At 52.3% G+C, this 17,379-nt stretch overlaps 1 protein-coding gene across 5 annotated transcripts in view; it reads left to right on the forward strand.

The window, feature by feature from the left end:
• WASHC2C (WASH complex subunit 2C) overlaps window positions 1-16,886 on the forward strand; it is a 2,476,852-nt gene extending 2,459,966 nt beyond the window's left edge. For 4 of the 5 annotated variants that reach the window (XM_069610544.1, XM_069610547.1, XM_069610548.1 and 1 more), the window contains one exon: window positions 16,200-16,478. In XM_069610544.1, coding sequence (XP_069466645.1) covers window positions 16,200-16,339 — 140 coding nt within the window. In that variant the 3' untranslated portion in view covers window positions 16,340-16,478. Of the gene's footprint in view, window positions 1-16,199 lie in introns of all 5 variants that reach the window. The other variant, XM_069610545.1, reaches the window with a different exon arrangement.
• Window positions 16,887-17,379: the final 493 nt, after the last annotated feature.

The following is a 17,379-nucleotide window of genomic DNA, read 5'->3' on the forward strand; positions in this document are numbered from 1 at the left end:
GCACATGTGTTAAAACAATGCAGAGCATATTTAAACATGAATAAACAGGAAACCAGTTATAACCCCTCACCCCCACCCCTTCCCACCCCCCACCAGTTCAAGTTCTCAATAATTGCGTATTTGACGGGTTCCGAAAAGAGCATAGCAAAGTCTACATGTTGTGCACTTGGCACGCCGAAGTCATGGGCCGAGCTTTGAAGGACTCGGAGTTGGACCAGCGAACGCTGGCCTGAGGTCCCCAGAGGGGGGGTTCTCCGGGTCCGGAGCCTAAGATTACACTGTGCGGCCGTACTTTTCGAAGAAGGGGAGCCATATTTCCTCGATGTTGGATCTAGATTCGTCGAGTAAATGCGTGAGGAATTCCATGTCTTAAATGACCCGTACCTTGGTTACCCATGCTTTTTCCCCAGGCATTCCGGGGTTCTTCCATTTTTGTGCCAGGCAACACCTGGCCGCCACCAACATGACCTGGAGCATGTGGTCATGGGTATTTTCATGATCGTCCCCAATGTCAATTCCGAAAAGGAGAGAAGCCAGGGGCAGGAAGGCTGCTCCACCCCATCTATCCCCTTAATCCATGTCAAAACATCCTCCCAGTACTTTTGAACCACCGGGCACCTCCACCACATGTGAATATAATCCCCCCTTTCGGTCCTACACTTCCAGCAATGTGGATCGTACCCCGGCCTCATTCTAGCAATCCTCTGCGGGGGGGTAGTGCCAGCGATGCAATACCTTGAGGGCCTGGTGGCGATACTGGAGTGAGTCTGTGGAGCGGTTGGCCCGCCTACACATCTCCCTCCACCTCTCGTTGTCGATCTCCTCACCCAGGTCCTTTCCCCATTGTGTGCGTGCAGGTGGGGGGTCTCGCAGGACAGAAAAGAGGAGGAGCTTGTAGAGGCGGGATATTATTCCCTTGGAGCCCCTTGCCGAAAGGAGGAGTTTTTCGAAGTCTGTAAGGTATCTCCTGAGCGTGTCCCCCCAGGATGGTTCGGTCAGGACTCCCTTAAGCTGGAGATAACGAAAGGGGGACAGGGTGCCTATCCCCAGGGCCTCCTCCAGATCTTTGAGGGGTAGGAAAGAGCCCCCCACCCATAGGTGACCAGTCCTGCTAAGCTGCTGACTCCGCTATCTTGGCCAGGAACGGGGGGGCCCAAATGCAGCTCAAGGGGGAGGGCCAGGTTGTGAGCCAGCAGTAATAACCCCCTCCCTCTTTCCATAGGGACCACAACACTTTTAGGACTGGGTGATACAAGACACTTCTGGGGATCTTTTTCCTCGGGACCCAGAGCCATTCCTCTATCGTGATGGGCGCGAGAGGCCCGTTGTCCATGACTACCCATTGTTTTTTCGTCCCCGGGGCAAAGTGGTCGACCAGGACCCTCAGTTGGGAGGCCCTATGGTATGTTTCAAGGTCAGGGTATCTCACCCCTCGATCCTCCTTCGATCTGGTCAGCACCTCGTAGGAGATTCTGTGTTTCTTCCCTGACCAGAAAAAGTTGAGGAGGACTCGCTTAGTTTCCTTGAAAAACGTTTTGGGGATCAGCACCGGGAGCATTTTGAAAAGGAATAAAATCTTGGGAAGGATTACCATTTTTTTGAGGTTGAGACGTGCCATAAAGGAGAGCTCCGACCCTGACCATCGCTCGGTCTTTCCGGATTGCTGAACAGAGGGGGGGGGGAATTGGCCGGGTATAGGCCCTCGGGGTCACGGGTGACCTGGACTCCAAGGTACCGGAATCAGTCGTCTCTCAGCCTGAAGGGGAGCCCGTTAACAAAGGTAATCTCTGAGTCTGGTAAATTACCCCCTACCAATGCCACTGATTTCTCCAGATTAACTTTGTACCCCAATAGGTCCTCATAGCGCGAGAGGCCCTGCAGCATTCGGGGGACTGTTTGGGATGGGTTTGTGATATAGAGCAGTGCATCGTCAGCAAAAAGGCAGACTTTGCACTGCATCTCTCTGACCTGTAATCCCCTGATGGCCGCATCGTTGCGGATCGAGATTGTCCATGGTTCCATCACGAGCTTGTAAATTAGGGGGGACAAAGGACATCCCTGCCGTGTACCACGCTCGAGGGGGAATGTCCTCGACTCGGTCCCATTTGCCACCACTCTAGCGGAGGGGGAGGAGTAGAGCGCGGAGATCCAACCCAGCCACCTCGGGCCCATACCCAGGGTCGTGAATACCTCCCTCATAAAGGCCCAGCTGACCCTGTCAAAGGCCTTCTCTGCGTCAAGGGCCAGTAGAAGCGCGCCTTCGTCGCGGACCCCTCTCGAGGCAAGCACATGGAGCGTCTTCCGCATATTATCGGAACCCTGCCTGTTCAAGACAAATCCCGCTTGGTCTGGGTGTACCAGGCGCGGGAGGCAGCCCTCGAGTCTGGTGGACAGGATTCTGGCAAAGATCTTAGCGTCCAGATTGAGGAGTGAGATGGGTCTATAAGTCCCACATTCCGTCTGGTCCTTGCCGGGTTTGGGTATAACAGTGATGAGGGCCTGCAAAAATGTCAGTGGGATGGACTCCCGGTTCCTGATCTGATTAAACAATTTGGCCAGGGGCTTCAGCAGGACGGGTTGGGTCTGTTTGTAAAAGTCGGCTGTGTAGCCGTCATCCCCCAGTGCCTTTCCCACCTTCAGTCTTTTGATGGCGCCCTCCACCTTCTCCTCCGATCTCTCTCTCTCCAGGACCTCTAGCTCCACATCGGACAGCCTAGGCAGAGGGTGTTCTGCCAGGTAGGTGCGGATGTCCTCCAGTGAATCGCCTGCCTTTTTGGAATAGAATTTGCTGTAATAGTCAGCGAAACACTCCACTATTTCCTCGCGGCCCCCGTGAATCCCGCCCACTCCATCCCTGAGACGAGTGACTCCCCTCTCAACCCTGCAGCCCCGAGCCCTCTGCGCCAGTAGGGTCCCCACCCTATCTCCCCGTTCATAGTACCTCTGTTTAGTGTATCTCATTTTCTTGATGACTTCCCCTATGAGGACCGTATGGAGTTCCTGTCTTTTGCCCTGCATCTCCTCCAGGAGAGCCCCTCGATCCACCCCCGGGAGGCCCAGTCTGGCTCGCAGAGCGCCCAACTCTGCGCAGAGTTTACCCTCGATTAGGCCTCTCTCCCGTTTACGTCTCAAACCCTCCGCTATAAGAAGGCCCCTGAAAGTGGCTTTTGCGGCATCCCACACCATGGACATATCCGTCTCGCCGGTGTCGTTTGTCTCAAAATAGGCCAGCATTTCCTGCCTCATGAAATCACGAAATACTGGGTACCTGTGGAGTGTATCATTGCAACGCCATCGGGAAGATCTTGGGGAGATGGGCAGTGACCAATTCGCTATGAGGAGTTCGTGGTCCAACCAAGTTATGGCTTCCACCTTCGGCTGTTGTGCCACCCCGTTCCCCTCTTCCGAGATTAACAAAAGGTCGATTTTGGTGTAGGTGCAATGAGGGGGCAAAAAAAAGGTGTACCCACCCTGGTTCGGGTTTGCTGTTCGCCAGATGTCCACCCAATAGTGCTCTCTCAGGAGGGCCTGCAGGGCCAGATTGTCCTTGGAGATGCCCCTGGGTGTCCCCCCTCTCGCGGACCACCAGTCAAGCCTCGGGTCCATTATAACGTTGAAGCCCCCCCAGTATCATGGCTCCCTCTTCCCACTCATCAATGACATGAAAGACCTGGGTGAGAAAGTGTATTGGGGCGCGTATAGAGTGGCCAGGGTAACGCGCTCACCCTCACAGGTTCCCTTAATGCCCAAAAAACGACCACCAAAACCCCTCTTGGTTTCTATGTCTGTGAGATGGAACGCCATGCTCAGGAGGATTCCCATGCCTTCCTTCTTAGAACTTCTGTGTGAGGCCCATTAATTGCACCCGATGTCTTTCCCCTTGATCTTCGATCCCCTGCCTTGCCTGTAATGTGTCTCCTGTAGGAAAAGAACCGTTAGGTGTTGCTTACGGAACATGTCGCTCATGAGAGATCACTTATTCTGGGAGTTAAGGCCCTTGACGTTCAACGTGCCTATCTTTGCTTCAATCATTGTCATTTTTTCGTTACGCGCACTGAAATCGCCTCCAAGTGTCTGCTACTCGGAGCCCGTTGCAAAAAAATTGTCCATAGTTTGAGCTGGTTTTCCCAACCCCCCTCCCCCCTTTACCCCTTTTGTGGGGCGTTTGCCGCCGGGTCCCCGGTTGGGGATGTGACTGGCAACGAACCAGCAGGGTCGCTTCCCTGGCCCCGGGAAAACATTTTCTTAGGTGTAGCGCTTTCCAACCTGTCTCTCTTCGTTAAGTACTGGCCCTTTCTGATCCGCGGTGGTGAACTGGCTGTAGCGACTCCCGAGCCAGGCCCCCCCCGGCCCTGGTACCTGGTTGTGTCTCCTTTGCCCCTGGCGGGGCGTATCATGGCATGAGGCCTGGAGAAGCGCCGGCCGTTGTCCGTGTGGAGTCTCCGTGCAATTTCCTATGAAACCATACAACAGCCTCTAAATGGGCAACACTTCAACCCTGACTGAAGTCGATTAAACAAAGAACTCTCCACAGGTCGTGTATAGATCCATATTGTCAAATTACGGTGAATCCAAGCAGACGTCCAAGGCCAAATGATATGTTATTGTATAGCACTTATGCTTAAGCTCTTTTTTATAGGACAAATATGCATACCATATCACCCAACCTGTGTTGGTACTCATTTATCGACCTAAGAAGGATGAAAGGCTTTTTGAAAAAAAATAAAAGGAAAAAAAATAAATATATTTTTAAAGAAAATGTCAAACCGGCCCAGGCATGCCCAGAAACCGGCCCCCACTCCCTAGGGACGATTTCCAGATCACAATTGTTAGAACTCTGTCCCTCACACCTTCATACTCGTGCATGAGCATTTTTCGGCAGCCTTGCTTTCTATGGTCACGGCCGTATTCCCGGATCATGAAGGATCTGCAGGAGCCCACGGAATCCTTTCCTTTAACATGGCTTTGTAGCCACACCGTCGACCCCGAATTGATAATGATGTTGGCCCACAACAAACCTTGGGTATTTCCTGTGTTTCAGATGAACCGGCACATGAAAGTAGGCATGAAAGTAGGCATCCTGAAGATCCAGAAAAACCAGCCAGTCCTGCAGATTGAAAGTAGGCATCCTGAAGATCCAGAAAAACCAACCAGTCCTGCAGATTGAGGGCTTGCAGGATCAGGGCTACAGTGACTATCTTGAACTTGACCTTGCGAAGGAACAAGTCCAGTAGCCACAGCTGCAGAATGGGACGCCATCCTCCGTCCTTCTTTGGCGCCAGAAAATAGGTGGACTACCACCACCCCTCTCATTCTGAATGTGCATTTAGTTTGATAGCGTTGCTCACCAGAAGCTGACCGACCTCCTCCTGAAGGGTGGGTCCGAAGAGAGAGGGGTGGCCAGTAGACCGTAGTCTGGTCGGCGTCAGAGAAAAGGAAGCCGGTACCCCTGGACAAGGATAGTCTTCCCCCACCGGAGATGAGTGTAGGAGCCCGTTGCTGAGGTTTGTTTCCCTGGTGAGCCGACAGGACAGCGACTGCCGTGCAACCCCCTTGCTGCAAACCTCTCGCTCTGCCTTTCGGGAAGTGTCTGCCTGGGCCCCTTCCCTGGGGCAAGTTGTCTACGGCCCCTCTGGGCAAACGCAGCAAAAAGGTGAAAACCTCTGCCCCATAAAAAGGATTTTGTGGTGGGCTGTTGCACCGCGAGTCCCAACGACTTGGCAGTCGCCTTAGGCAACTGTACTTCTGGAGGGTGTGGTTAGCATTGTCTCCAAATAAGTTCTGTCCATCAAAAGGCATATCTAGCAGCCTCGACTTGACGTTGGTCGCAAACCCGGACGTCCTTATCCAGGAATGGCGCCTGATCACAGTGCTAGTGACCATGTAGTTTCCCACGCAGTACACCAAGTTTAGGCCAGATTGCAGCATCTGCCGCCTCCTTGCTTTCCGAGACCAGAGACAGAAACCCATCCCTCATCTCGCCCTCTGGAACGTGGGTCAGATCTGACGCTGCAGTGTCCCCTTTTCTGTTTTCTTCTTTTTTTTTTTTTTTTTTTACTTTGTTCCCTGCTTCCAATGGCATGGAAGTGAGGGACACACCCACAGCCTCTGAAACCCATAATGCTGAACATAGGGAGCAGGGGACATCCCCGCAATTCCCTGCTCCCCATTATCATCATTATGGGCGTACATTTTTTTGTTGCAAGCAGAATGTTCAGTAATTGCACATTCCTATTTTTTTTTCTCTATTTTTGGGGAATACCGCTCTGCCGCACCCGCTACAGCCCACCAGATGCCAAAGGAGAACTTTGCCATGGCACAAGATACATTCATGGCTCATATTGCTAGAATGCCTAATGCAAGCACCTTCTTACCCCATGCATCCAGCTTTTTGCTTTCCCTGTCCGTTGGAAGGGACGAAAACGTAGAGTTCTTCAGGCTCGCTGTAGCAGCCTGTACCACTAGGCTTTCAGGTGCTGCGTGGGCAAAGAGGAAAGCTAGGTCCGAAGGTGCATGGGCGGTGCTTCCTCGTCAGGTTTCTCCCACACTTCCAACACTGGGGCCTCCACCTCCACATTGAAGGGCAGCAGCGTTTTTCTTGGAGCATTGTCCAGAATATCACAGAGTTCGTATTGCATTCTGGACCTGGACAGTGCCAAAATACCCAGGCTATCGGCCACCATTGTCATCAGGTGCTGAAAAACAGCTTGAGGTTTACCTGGTGTTGGTGCTGGCAGAATTTCTAATGCTGGGTGAGTGTCCAGACGTCTGGGCATGTTATAAGCCATGGGTTCTAACCCAAACGGGACGTGGTCGCCTTCCTTGTCGTAAATGCTGTACATTTTCGACATAAAAGCGTCTATGGGAAGTGGGACATATTCCCACGGATTCCATGGTGCCGATCGACATGACAACGCCATGGCCGGATCCTACCGGGGCCTAGCTGTCTCGCTCTCATTTGGACCAGGCTTGAGATAATAGGCTTGTGGTAGTGGTTTCCCCAGGGTACCATGCCGGTCACGGAAGATGCGGTGGGACTCTTTGGCTCTATGGCTGTAGTCAGTGGCACCACTGCCTGCTCCGCAAGTGCCAGGGCAGGAGTCACCGGTGCCTTGGCAAAGATGTCAAGCATCTTCAGGTGAAAACTTTCCCATTCCTCGTTTGTGGAGGATTGGGTTGGGAAGAGTAGCTGTGACGACCACTCTGGAGAACCCTTAGAGTGGTGTCTCTTTTTCTTCAAGAAAAAAGAAGATTGCCGGTGGGAAGACTCAATCGGAGAGCGCAACCTCTTGTGATTTTTCTGCTGCTTCTTCTCCACGTGTGGAGCCGTTCAATCTTCGGAACGACAATCTGTGCAGTGCAACCTCGACAAGACCGTGTAACCTTTTCGTTGTGGATGAAGGTGAACTATTGTACCGCCTGCTCCCTAAGGGCCTTTGGGTGCATGACTGAAACCCGTCCGCAGTCCTGGGCATCGTGGTATTCGCCCATACAGTACAAGCAAATGCACTGCAGATTGGAGATAGACATCTGCCTACCGCAGCCCATGCGTGGCTTGAAACCAGAGGCCTTTGACAGAGTCGCATGGCAAATCACTTAGAAAAGCTCGATGAGCACGTTCACGATAAGCAAAGGGGATGCACGGAAAAAAAAGACTGAGGTCATGGGGAGCAGTGACGCTAATTACACCGGGCCCAATGTAATTTCCGTTGCAGGGGGCATTGAGGCATCTGATGGACCCAACGCAGAGCCACGCTGCATCCCCTTGCGGCGGAAATGTTTTACAGAGAATAGCTTCCCGGGGATATGTATATCGTAGATGAGGAATCCATGGCAGGAAGGAATCCATTAGAACACGGTGCTCTCTGGGCTCTGATGAGCAGCCAAACGTGATGGGCGCCTAAACGAGAGGCTCTGACCCAGCTATTAATCCACTCGACATAAATCCTCCATTCTGCACACTATGAAATATATGACGAAGATTCTTGCACAGAAACCAATTGTGCATCGACCGTCCTAGGCAGCGGGCTCAAGATGCTGCCTTTCCTCAGCAATAGCCCTTTCAAAATGTGTTGGGTGCTGCTGCGAACGCAGAGGAATTTACGACCTGTGAAGGGGGAGGGGCCGGTCCCGGCCATTGCCAATTTGCCTGAGAGGGAAGGAACCGTACGCTGGGAGCCACGGACGCAGCTTGGGAGACCTACGCCACTGCAGGACTGGAGCGAGCGGACCACAGCGGCAACTGAGGCGACCCCACCGATGCGTCTAGGAGCTCCCCATTGAATGTCTGGGACCGGGAGGGATCCCTGCTGGCTGAGATGCTGCGAGACACAGCGAAGCTACGCTGCGCGCGATAGACCCTACGCTCTGGACATCGAGGGCACGGGAAGACAGCCAACGACCGCGGAGGGCAGGTAAGTCTGCCGCGCCGCCCCGATTCCCCCACGAGAAAATCCAGCACCACTCGTTAACACGGGAGCAGGCGCGCCTGCCCACGACATTTCATCAGTGTTGAGGGTCTGCGCTCGTGTCCCTGCAGCAGGGGGAAAATAGAGTGCATCATCCTAACGGATGGCAATAGCTTCACTATTATCTGTAAGGGGGGGGCTAGATAAATGTCTAGAAGTACTGAACCTTAAGACCAAAAAGGCTATATATGGAAGTGAGGTGTGGGGATACTTGACTTGCACAAAATTGGAGGTGGTACAGAATGTTTTCTTGAGGAAAGTGGCTGGGCTTTCCCCAGCGACACCAGGGGCAGCACTGTGCCGAGAGCTGGGGGTTCCCAGCATGGTATGCCAGGAGTGCAGTCGATTCCTTCAGCACTTCCTGGAGATTCATAAAGACACTACAACTAATCCCAATGTGCATAATGCGCTTTTTGAAGTGACAAGTTCCCCTGTAGGAGCTAAATACACATGGCTCATATGGGGATGGCTGTGAAAGAAAGAAGGGATATAGGTGATATGAACTATCTAAAAGGAAAGGGGGCGTGGCTAAGTAGTCATGTCGTAGGACGTTTCTTCCTGAGTCTCCTGCTGATCTTGAAAGATCCTGAAGTGCAGGTGCTTTGATACTGATGCACTCGAGTTATAAAAGAAGATAAGGCTGTGGGAATATGCAGTGCAGAAAGGGATTGTGCTGTTATGAAGATTAGTGAAGGAGAAAAGCAGATATAAGGAGAAATGCATGGAGCGAAGACAGCCTTGTGAGAAAGAAAATGGCGTCCACTTCGTAACAAAGGACTAGCAGAGGACAAAGCGGACAACAAAGCGGGTCTCCTCAGCGATGCGGAAAGCGGGTTGCGAGGCCCACTTATAACCGCAGTACTAGATCGGGAGGCGATGGATGCTTAACCCGACACTTCTGTGGGCTGAGATGCAAGTGAGAGAGACGGGGCATACAGTGCCCGAACAATGGGACGCACGAAACACTGGAGGTGACACATCCTCTCCCTGTTCGAAGACTTGTGGATACCCAACGGAGGTGACCCAGTGGGAAAGGAAGGTGCATCGTATACCATCGTAGCACAGACCAGAATCGGTATACACACGACGTGCTACGGCGCGATGGGGCTGTGAACGAAGCAGCAGTGAAGGAGACAGTAACAGCTGCTTGACCGGGCTTGCGAAGAGAGACACCATTACTAAAACCAGTTCGGAGCTGTGTAACGGTTACACAGATAATAGTGGGCAAGTACCACGCTGCATGCCTGACAAGCCCTCAGAAGCACTAAAGGCCAGTAGCATTGCTGTGGCGCCTTCCGTCCAGTGGCACCGTTCGTGCCCAGGAAGAACACAGCTGACCGGATAGCGTGCGCGCCATGTTTGCAGCTGCTACAAACGAAGGATGGCGTTGCAACAGTAACGAGGAAGGACGTATTAAGCGGAGCAAATAGAATGCAGCTGACTAACGGAGCCTGAAAGGTAAAAAACCTTGAACCACACGACCCGAGGAGTCACACCATAATAGCAATGTCAGACAGGTGAATGCAGCAGAAGAGAGGAGGAGCCCCGGGCCAATGACTGTGTAAGACACTAGAAGAGTGTGAACACAAAGCACTGAGGAGCCCCAGGGTGGAGAAGCCCAAGTGTAATAGATGGATCATGGTCACTCCCAAAGAAGCCAAGGTTAGAGTGGCAAAGGCAAAGATGAGGAGTGGTGGCCACTCCTCACTCCCCTTTTCCGCATCGACAGGAACGGGCCGAAGTCACCAGCGCTCCTGGGTTTGGCTTCGGCCATGTAATTTCACGCGCAGATACTTCTTTGTCTTTTTTTTGTCTTATCTATCATTCAGGTACTCGGTCCTCAGGCGTCACGCTCCTCCCCTGCGCATGTCGACTTCTACATGGTTCAGCAGGTGTCCGTCCTCTAACGGGCTCTTCCCAGCTTCAGACCCCCACACCCTCTGCCTACGTTGCCTTGGCCCAGACCACGGTTGGCAATCATGTTCGGCGTGTGACTCACTGTCCGCGAAGGCGCTGAAGGTGGAGGAACCTCTTCCAGGTGGAGGGAGCTCTTCCAGAAGTCGCCTCCAGAGATCTCAAGAACTTTGTGAAGCATCGATCCAAGCCAAAGGTAGGGCTGATATTACTCAGTGCATCCCGCAAGGGAGACTCCTTCCCAGGAGTGACCCGCCAGGGAGGGACCGGCCAGGTCCTTCTACCGGCACGTGCACCGAGGCTGTTACAGCTACCGGCCTTCGGGTCGAGGGATCCTCAGGTCCTCCCGGGTGCAGTGTTGAGGGACCGGAAGATTCTTTTACCAGGCCTACACCCAAAGGGTTCCGCCCTTTTACCGGCACCATGGCTGTGGGGCTACGGGCAATACGTCAGAGGGGGCGCCTAAACGCAGCTCTACCGACCCGCCGATTCCCGAGGAGCAGGGTAGGCCTTGTGTTCCACATGCAAGAGTTTTGGACGAGGCCAGGCCCAGCTGGCTTAGCACCACGTCACAGGCACGTGACAGGCAGCTTGACAAAATGGCTGCCGCGCCAGAAACAGGCACCCGTCCAACGCCATTCCAGGAATTTGCCGAATAACGAGTGTCAAGGTGGGACTGGCCTCAACCAGGTAGGTGGCCTACAGTCTACCCCTCATTTGCGCAGGGCAGCTTTCCTTTGCGTCCATATGGACAGGGTACGCAGCGGGTCCAACAGCCCCCCGCTACCCTGTCGGCACCCCCTGCCACCTCTTTGGCCAGTGAGGAGGTGCTCTTCAAGAAGTTTCTCTGCATCATGAGGTCTCCTCAGATGGTGTTTATCATCAAAGACGCCATCAGGGAAGTCATCCCCGCCATGCTAGCCGCACCACAGACACCTCCATTGGGCCCCTTGCCCCGGTGCAGCCACCTCCTCCGTCTCCACAGCCAACTGCGCAACCTCCGCCGCCTCCTCAGGCTCCGGCTGCAGTCCCTGTACCCCAACCTCCAGCGCCATCTACTCCTCCTCCTCCTCCTCCTCCTCCACGGGATCCTCCAGATCCGCAGGATATGGACGAGGAGGAGGATACGGACACATCATCCTCAGCCAGGGCCTTCCACAAACGTCTTGCTGGCCTGGCTGAGTACCTGGCCTCCTCCAACCCGAGGTCGTGCAGCCGGCAGAGGGGGTTCTGGCTGAAGTCCTCACGCAATGCCCCTCTGCCAACACTGGGATTCCACTGCAAACTGATGTAATCTCCCCAGCAAAGAAGGGTTGGGTCAAGCCCTACTCGGCCCAGTCGGTCAGTCGATGCCTGGACCCCAAGTACAGGCAGGTGGAGGGGGTTACACTCTTGCTCTCGACCCATCCTCAGCCACACTCCTCAGTGATCGCTGCGGAATCACTATACTCCAAGCCTCAGTCGTCCTCAGCCTCCTCCTCTGCGGCGATGCTAGGTAAGGAGAAGATCTTGGAGGCGTACAGCAAGAAAATCTACTCCAATGCATCCTTGCATCTTCGTCAGGCCAACACAGATGCCATGCTGGCTGCTGCCAACCAAAGGTTATGGCGGGAAATTGCAGACTTCCTCCCGGAACTCCCCACCCAGTGCCAATCACGCTTTAGGGCAGGGCTAGCTGAAGCCAAGCTGGTGGCCCATGACCTCATGGAATCCACAGTGGGTCATATCGATACCACAGGCCGTGCCATCTGCATTGCCACGGATATGAGAAGAACAGCCTGCCTCTGGGCAACCAAATTCAACCTGGATGTTCTGGAGCGCATTCTAGATGTACCGTTCGAGGGGGGGGCCTCTTCCACTCCTCTACGGACGAGGAGGTGGACAAAAAGAAAAACAGCTCACAAACAGCAAAGTCTTTATCCATTCTTACAAAGACCACGCCCAAATCGTACACCCAATCTCAGCAGCGCTCAGAAAGGGGTCGTACATATGGATGGTCCCGCGGCTTCCAGGAACACAGATCCAGGCAGCCGGACCGCTTGCTGTCTCAGAACCGGCGCAAACAACAAAAAGGGGGTGGTGGGTAAGGGCTTTTTCCAGTCCCCCTCCTCAGCGTCAGCATTCGAGGGAAAGAAGGCATGGCACGCTCCTTCTGGTCCACGTGTCTCCGGTGGGGGGCAGACTTGCTCCCCATGCACATTTCTGGTGCCAGAATTTTGTGGACCCCTGGATCCTCTCTGTAGTATCCACGGGGTACCGCCTTCCTATCCCAGCCTCTCTTCCCTCCTCCCCTCCACTCCCACAGGTTGGGACAGCAACTCTTTTGGCGGAGATCCGGTCACTTGTGAAGAGCGAGGCAGTGGAGGAAGTTCCAGCCTCCCAGCGAGCCTTTGGCTTTTACTCCAGGATTTTCACCATTCAGAAGACGAACCAGGCGAGCCTGAGAGTTGTGCTGGACCTTTCCACCCTCAACCTCTCCCTGCCCCTGCAAAAATTCAAGATGGTTACGCCAGCTTTTAATTGCAGTGACATTGGACAAGGGAGACTGGATGTGCTCCCTGGACCTGAATGACGCGTACCTACACGTCCCGATTTGGCAGCCCCATCGTTCTTACCTACGGTTCAGGATCATGGGCTACCATTTTCAATACAAAAAGTCCTTCCATTTGGTCTCGCCTCATTCCCCAGGGTCTTTACCAGACTCATGAACGCTGTGGCAGCCCTCCTTGGAGCACAGGGCCTCCACATCTACCCATACCTCGACGACTGGCTCATCAGGGCGACATTGCGGGAAGCAGTTCTCCACTCTTCCCATAACCTTATGAACACACTGCACGATCTGGGCTTCTCGCTCAACCTCAAGAAGTCACAGCTGCAGCCTAAGCAGACTCTGACATTCCTGGGACTCATTTGGGACACGTGCTCCGAGAAGGTCTTCCCGTCGGAGGACGAAATCTCGGACATCAAGAGGGCCACCGACCACTTCCTCAGCAGAGAGGTGGCCTTTGCATGGTGGTACCAACCTCTCCTGGGTCTACTGGCAGCGGTCCTATTAGCCGTGCCGCACACGAGGCTAAGGATGAGAAGGATTCAGCTGCACTTTGCGGCCTCATGGAATCAGGAGTGGGGCTCGCAATCCGAGATCATCAACGTTCCTCCATCTCTCCACCCAGACCTAACATGGTGGTCCATGGACTGCAACCTACGGACGGGCAAGCCCTTTCGGCCGCCCTCTCTGCAGGCCACCATCACCACAGACTCTTCGCTCGAGGGCTGGGGAGTCACCCAGGACGATCTCTCTGTCCACAGCACTTGGACCCGGCAGGAGCAGGAATACTGCATCAATTGGCTGGAGCTGAACGCCATCTGTCTTGTGCTCAGAGCATTCCTATCACTTCTCAAGGGCAAGGTTGTCCTCATCCAGACAGCAACTCGACCAGCGTGTACTACGTCAACAAGCAGGGAGGCACCAGATCCCCTCCTCTTTGCAAAATGGCGATCAGCATGTGGGAATGAGCCCTTAAAAGCGACATTCACCTCTCGGCAGTCCACCTCCTGGGTGAATCCAACTTGGAATCCAATCTGGAAGCGGACAGGCTCAGCAGGCTGGGAGCTGACAATTAAGAGTGGCAGCTAAACAACCTCGTTATTCAGGAGATCTTCAACAGGTGGCGTCACCCCCACGTGGATCTCTTTGCCACCTGGCACAACAAGAAGTGTCCCAAATTCACATCCTGGCAAGGTCAAGGCCCCGGCTCTCTGGTCGACGCATTTCACCTCCAGTGGACCGGCATGAAAGCCTACACCTTTCCGCCCACTCCTCTGATCTGCAGGGTAATTTGCAAGATTAAGGAGTCTCGCCGTCTCCTCATCATTCTGATAGCTCCGTGGTGGCCAGCCAGACCATGGTTTTCAGAGATACTCAGCCTCTCTGAGGTTCCGACGGGCCCAGCACATCTTCTGGTTCAGCAGGGGGACAGAGTCATCCACCCTGTGCCAGGGAAACTAGCCCTCACAGCTTGGTAGCTGAGCAGGTAATGCTTCGGCACCTTAGCCTCTCACAGGCCAATCTGGAGATCATACAAGGCGCCAGGAGCAAAGCCACAAGGGCCCAGTACAAAAGCAAATTGACCAGATTCTGCCACTGGGAAGACTCCAAGGGAATTGACCCTTTGGCTTGCACTTTGGACGATGTGCTCTCCTTTTCGGCGCACCTCGCTCATTCAGGCGTACAGGTGGACACCTGCCGCACATACCTTGCAGCCATTGGAGCTTACAGGAAATCGGAAGAAGGCCTTTTTTCCTCCTCCAACCCTATCGTCAAGAAACATCTGACGGGTCTCACTAGGCTCTAACCGCACGTCAAGAGTTTACACCCGGTGGGGGACCTTAACATAGTCTTGGACGCACTGGCACACAAACCATTCGAGACAATGGCGTCCGTGGACATCAGGTTGGTCACCATCAAGACGGCCTTACTAGTCGGCCTGACCTCGGCTCATAGAGTCAGCGAGATCCAGGCGCTAGTCGCTTCTGAGCCATATACCACCTTTCACAAGGACAAGGTAGTCATGCGGACGCACCCGGCATTTCTGCCCAAGGTTCTGTCTGCTTTCCACCTGAACGAGGGGATAGTCCTTCCTATGTTTTTTCCCGATCCTAAGGACGAAGCACAAGAAGTGCTGCACTGCCTGGATGTCAGGCGTGCTCTGAAATTCTACTTGGACAGGACCAAGGGTTCTGCAAAGCGGACACCCTGTTTGTCACTTTTGGAGGCTCAAGACCAGGCTATCAGGCCTCTAAGGCTTCCATATCCCACTGGATGGTCTCTGCCATCAAAGAAGCGTATGAGGGCCAGCACACGCCACTACCGGCCAGCATGCATGCCCACGCGGTCAGGGCCAAGACAATGGCCATCGCATTCCAGCGCCATGTCCCTTGGCAAATCATAAGCAGGGTGGCCACTTGGGCCTCTCCCTCGGCTTTCTGCAAGCATTACTGTTTGAATGCCGGCTCTACATCTAATGCGATTTTTCGGACAGGCGGTTCTCAGAAACCTATTTGCTTAAGGAGGGTCTCCTCTCCACCCTGGGACTACAATCAGTTGTAATTGCCCATACAGTATGGAGGAAAGGAGACGGGACGTAAGAGTAATTATAAGTTACTCACTGTAGTGACTAACATACTCTTAGTCCATAGTCCCCTTTCTTCCATTCGTCCCACCAACCTCACCCCTAATAATACTGGTGTCATTAGGCAATGTTAAATCTATTGTCGATGCGTCAATGGGGGCGGAGGCGTGGCGCCGGATGGTGGAGTCAGGGCAGTGCATTCACCCTGTGCCACGCCCCCGCGTGCCTCTAAATTTAAAGGGGAAGGTTTTTTCTGGTGAAAAAGGTTCCGTCTCCCATCCCTTGGAAGGGGCGCCCATACAGTATGGAGGAAAGGGGACTATGGACTAAGAGTACGTTAGACAGTACGGTGAGTAACTTTTAATTTTTTCTAGGGGGTTGGAGGCCAGAGGTAGTGTATTGAATGGAGCGACCAAAGTATTAGTCATGGTCTGCCTGACGCTTTCATGCAAGGGTAAGGCAAACATTTTATTGCATCATCACTCTACAGGAAAGAAACAGCAAGTTGAATACTTTATATCCTTACACCTATCAAAAGCCCATATATATGGGAATAATTTGGCAAAGTTAGCATCACCTACTTTCAGCCAAAGCTAAAAAGAGGGCAGTTTGTACCGTTAATCACATATGAAGTCACAAATGTATGAATATATATGTAAAACATTTTTATTTTGTTTTTATTTAGATGATATCTTTTCATCTGTAAACCAATCGAAGACTTCCAAGTCAAAAGTACGGACGGATAAATCAGCTTTAAGATCAAAAAACGAAAGTAAAGTCTCCAGCATATTTGAAGACCCTTTAAATGCCTTTGGAGGACAGTAAATGTTAATGAATCAGACAATGATGAAGCTATTTTGTACACTTTTGTAGAGTTTGAGAAAGCCATAACTTGATAGGTTACTAACAAAAAAGTTTAATAATAAATATACTGTATGCTTCTGTTCGGCTCAACAGTTCTCGCTCGAGATGTCTGTAATAGGTAATTAGCAGAAATCATGTTTGTGATTTACCAATGTATAAACCAGGTTTACATCAGGGAAGGTCCCACATTTGTATTCCAACACAAAGCAGCATGAGGTGTAACATTTCAGATGTAATAGTCTAGAGTTCGAGGTTGCTATATTTTCTCTGCTGTTAAAAAGGTCAGCATATGAACAATATCACTCAACAGCATCTGGAACTGTGAACACCACTAACCAAACCATGTTAGCTCATATGTACAAAGCACTCAATATAAAGAATGTCAAGTTTATTGTGCCATGGTATTCCTACTTGAAACACGATGCTTAAATCTTCCAAATGTATTTTATTTTCTCCACAGCTAATAAATCTAACTCTGTTTAACACATAATAAACATTTTCTTCTCAATGGTATATGAAATATTTTTGTGCAGTTCAGTAGGTATATATTATTTAACTTAAATATTTAATGTGAATAATGCATTGATGTTTTTCTTTTTTGCCTCTTTTAATAGTGCCATTTGACTGATTTGATATTTAGTCAGTTGCGTGTTCTTTGTGAGAAACGTTCCAAACCCAGCCAATACTCTGGTGATTCTGCACTTGTGTGAAAGCTGTTTTCCAGATTTCCGAGCAGACATTTCATGGGGATTCCTTCCTCTTATGGGTTCCTCATCAATGATATTTTGTCTCCAGGAGAGCTGATCTCTGGAAGCCTTTCTGCCACCAGGAGGTGCAGCTCGGCTCTGCTCAACACCTCTAGGTGCCCCGCAACAGACATGTCGGGCCAGTATATATTGCATGGCAGCGTCCCATGAACTCGGTTTCTTTCTTCTGCACACACTCTACACTTCATGTACAATGTTACTAAACTTCTGCATCATGTTGAATCCCATGAAGTC

The sequence above is a fragment of the Ambystoma mexicanum genome, chromosome 8, assembly GCF_040938575.1.
Source record: "Ambystoma mexicanum isolate Mex_15411 chromosome 8, UKY_AmexF1_1, whole genome shotgun sequence".
Lineage (NCBI taxonomy): Eukaryota > Metazoa > Chordata > Amphibia > Caudata > Ambystomatidae > Ambystoma > Ambystoma mexicanum.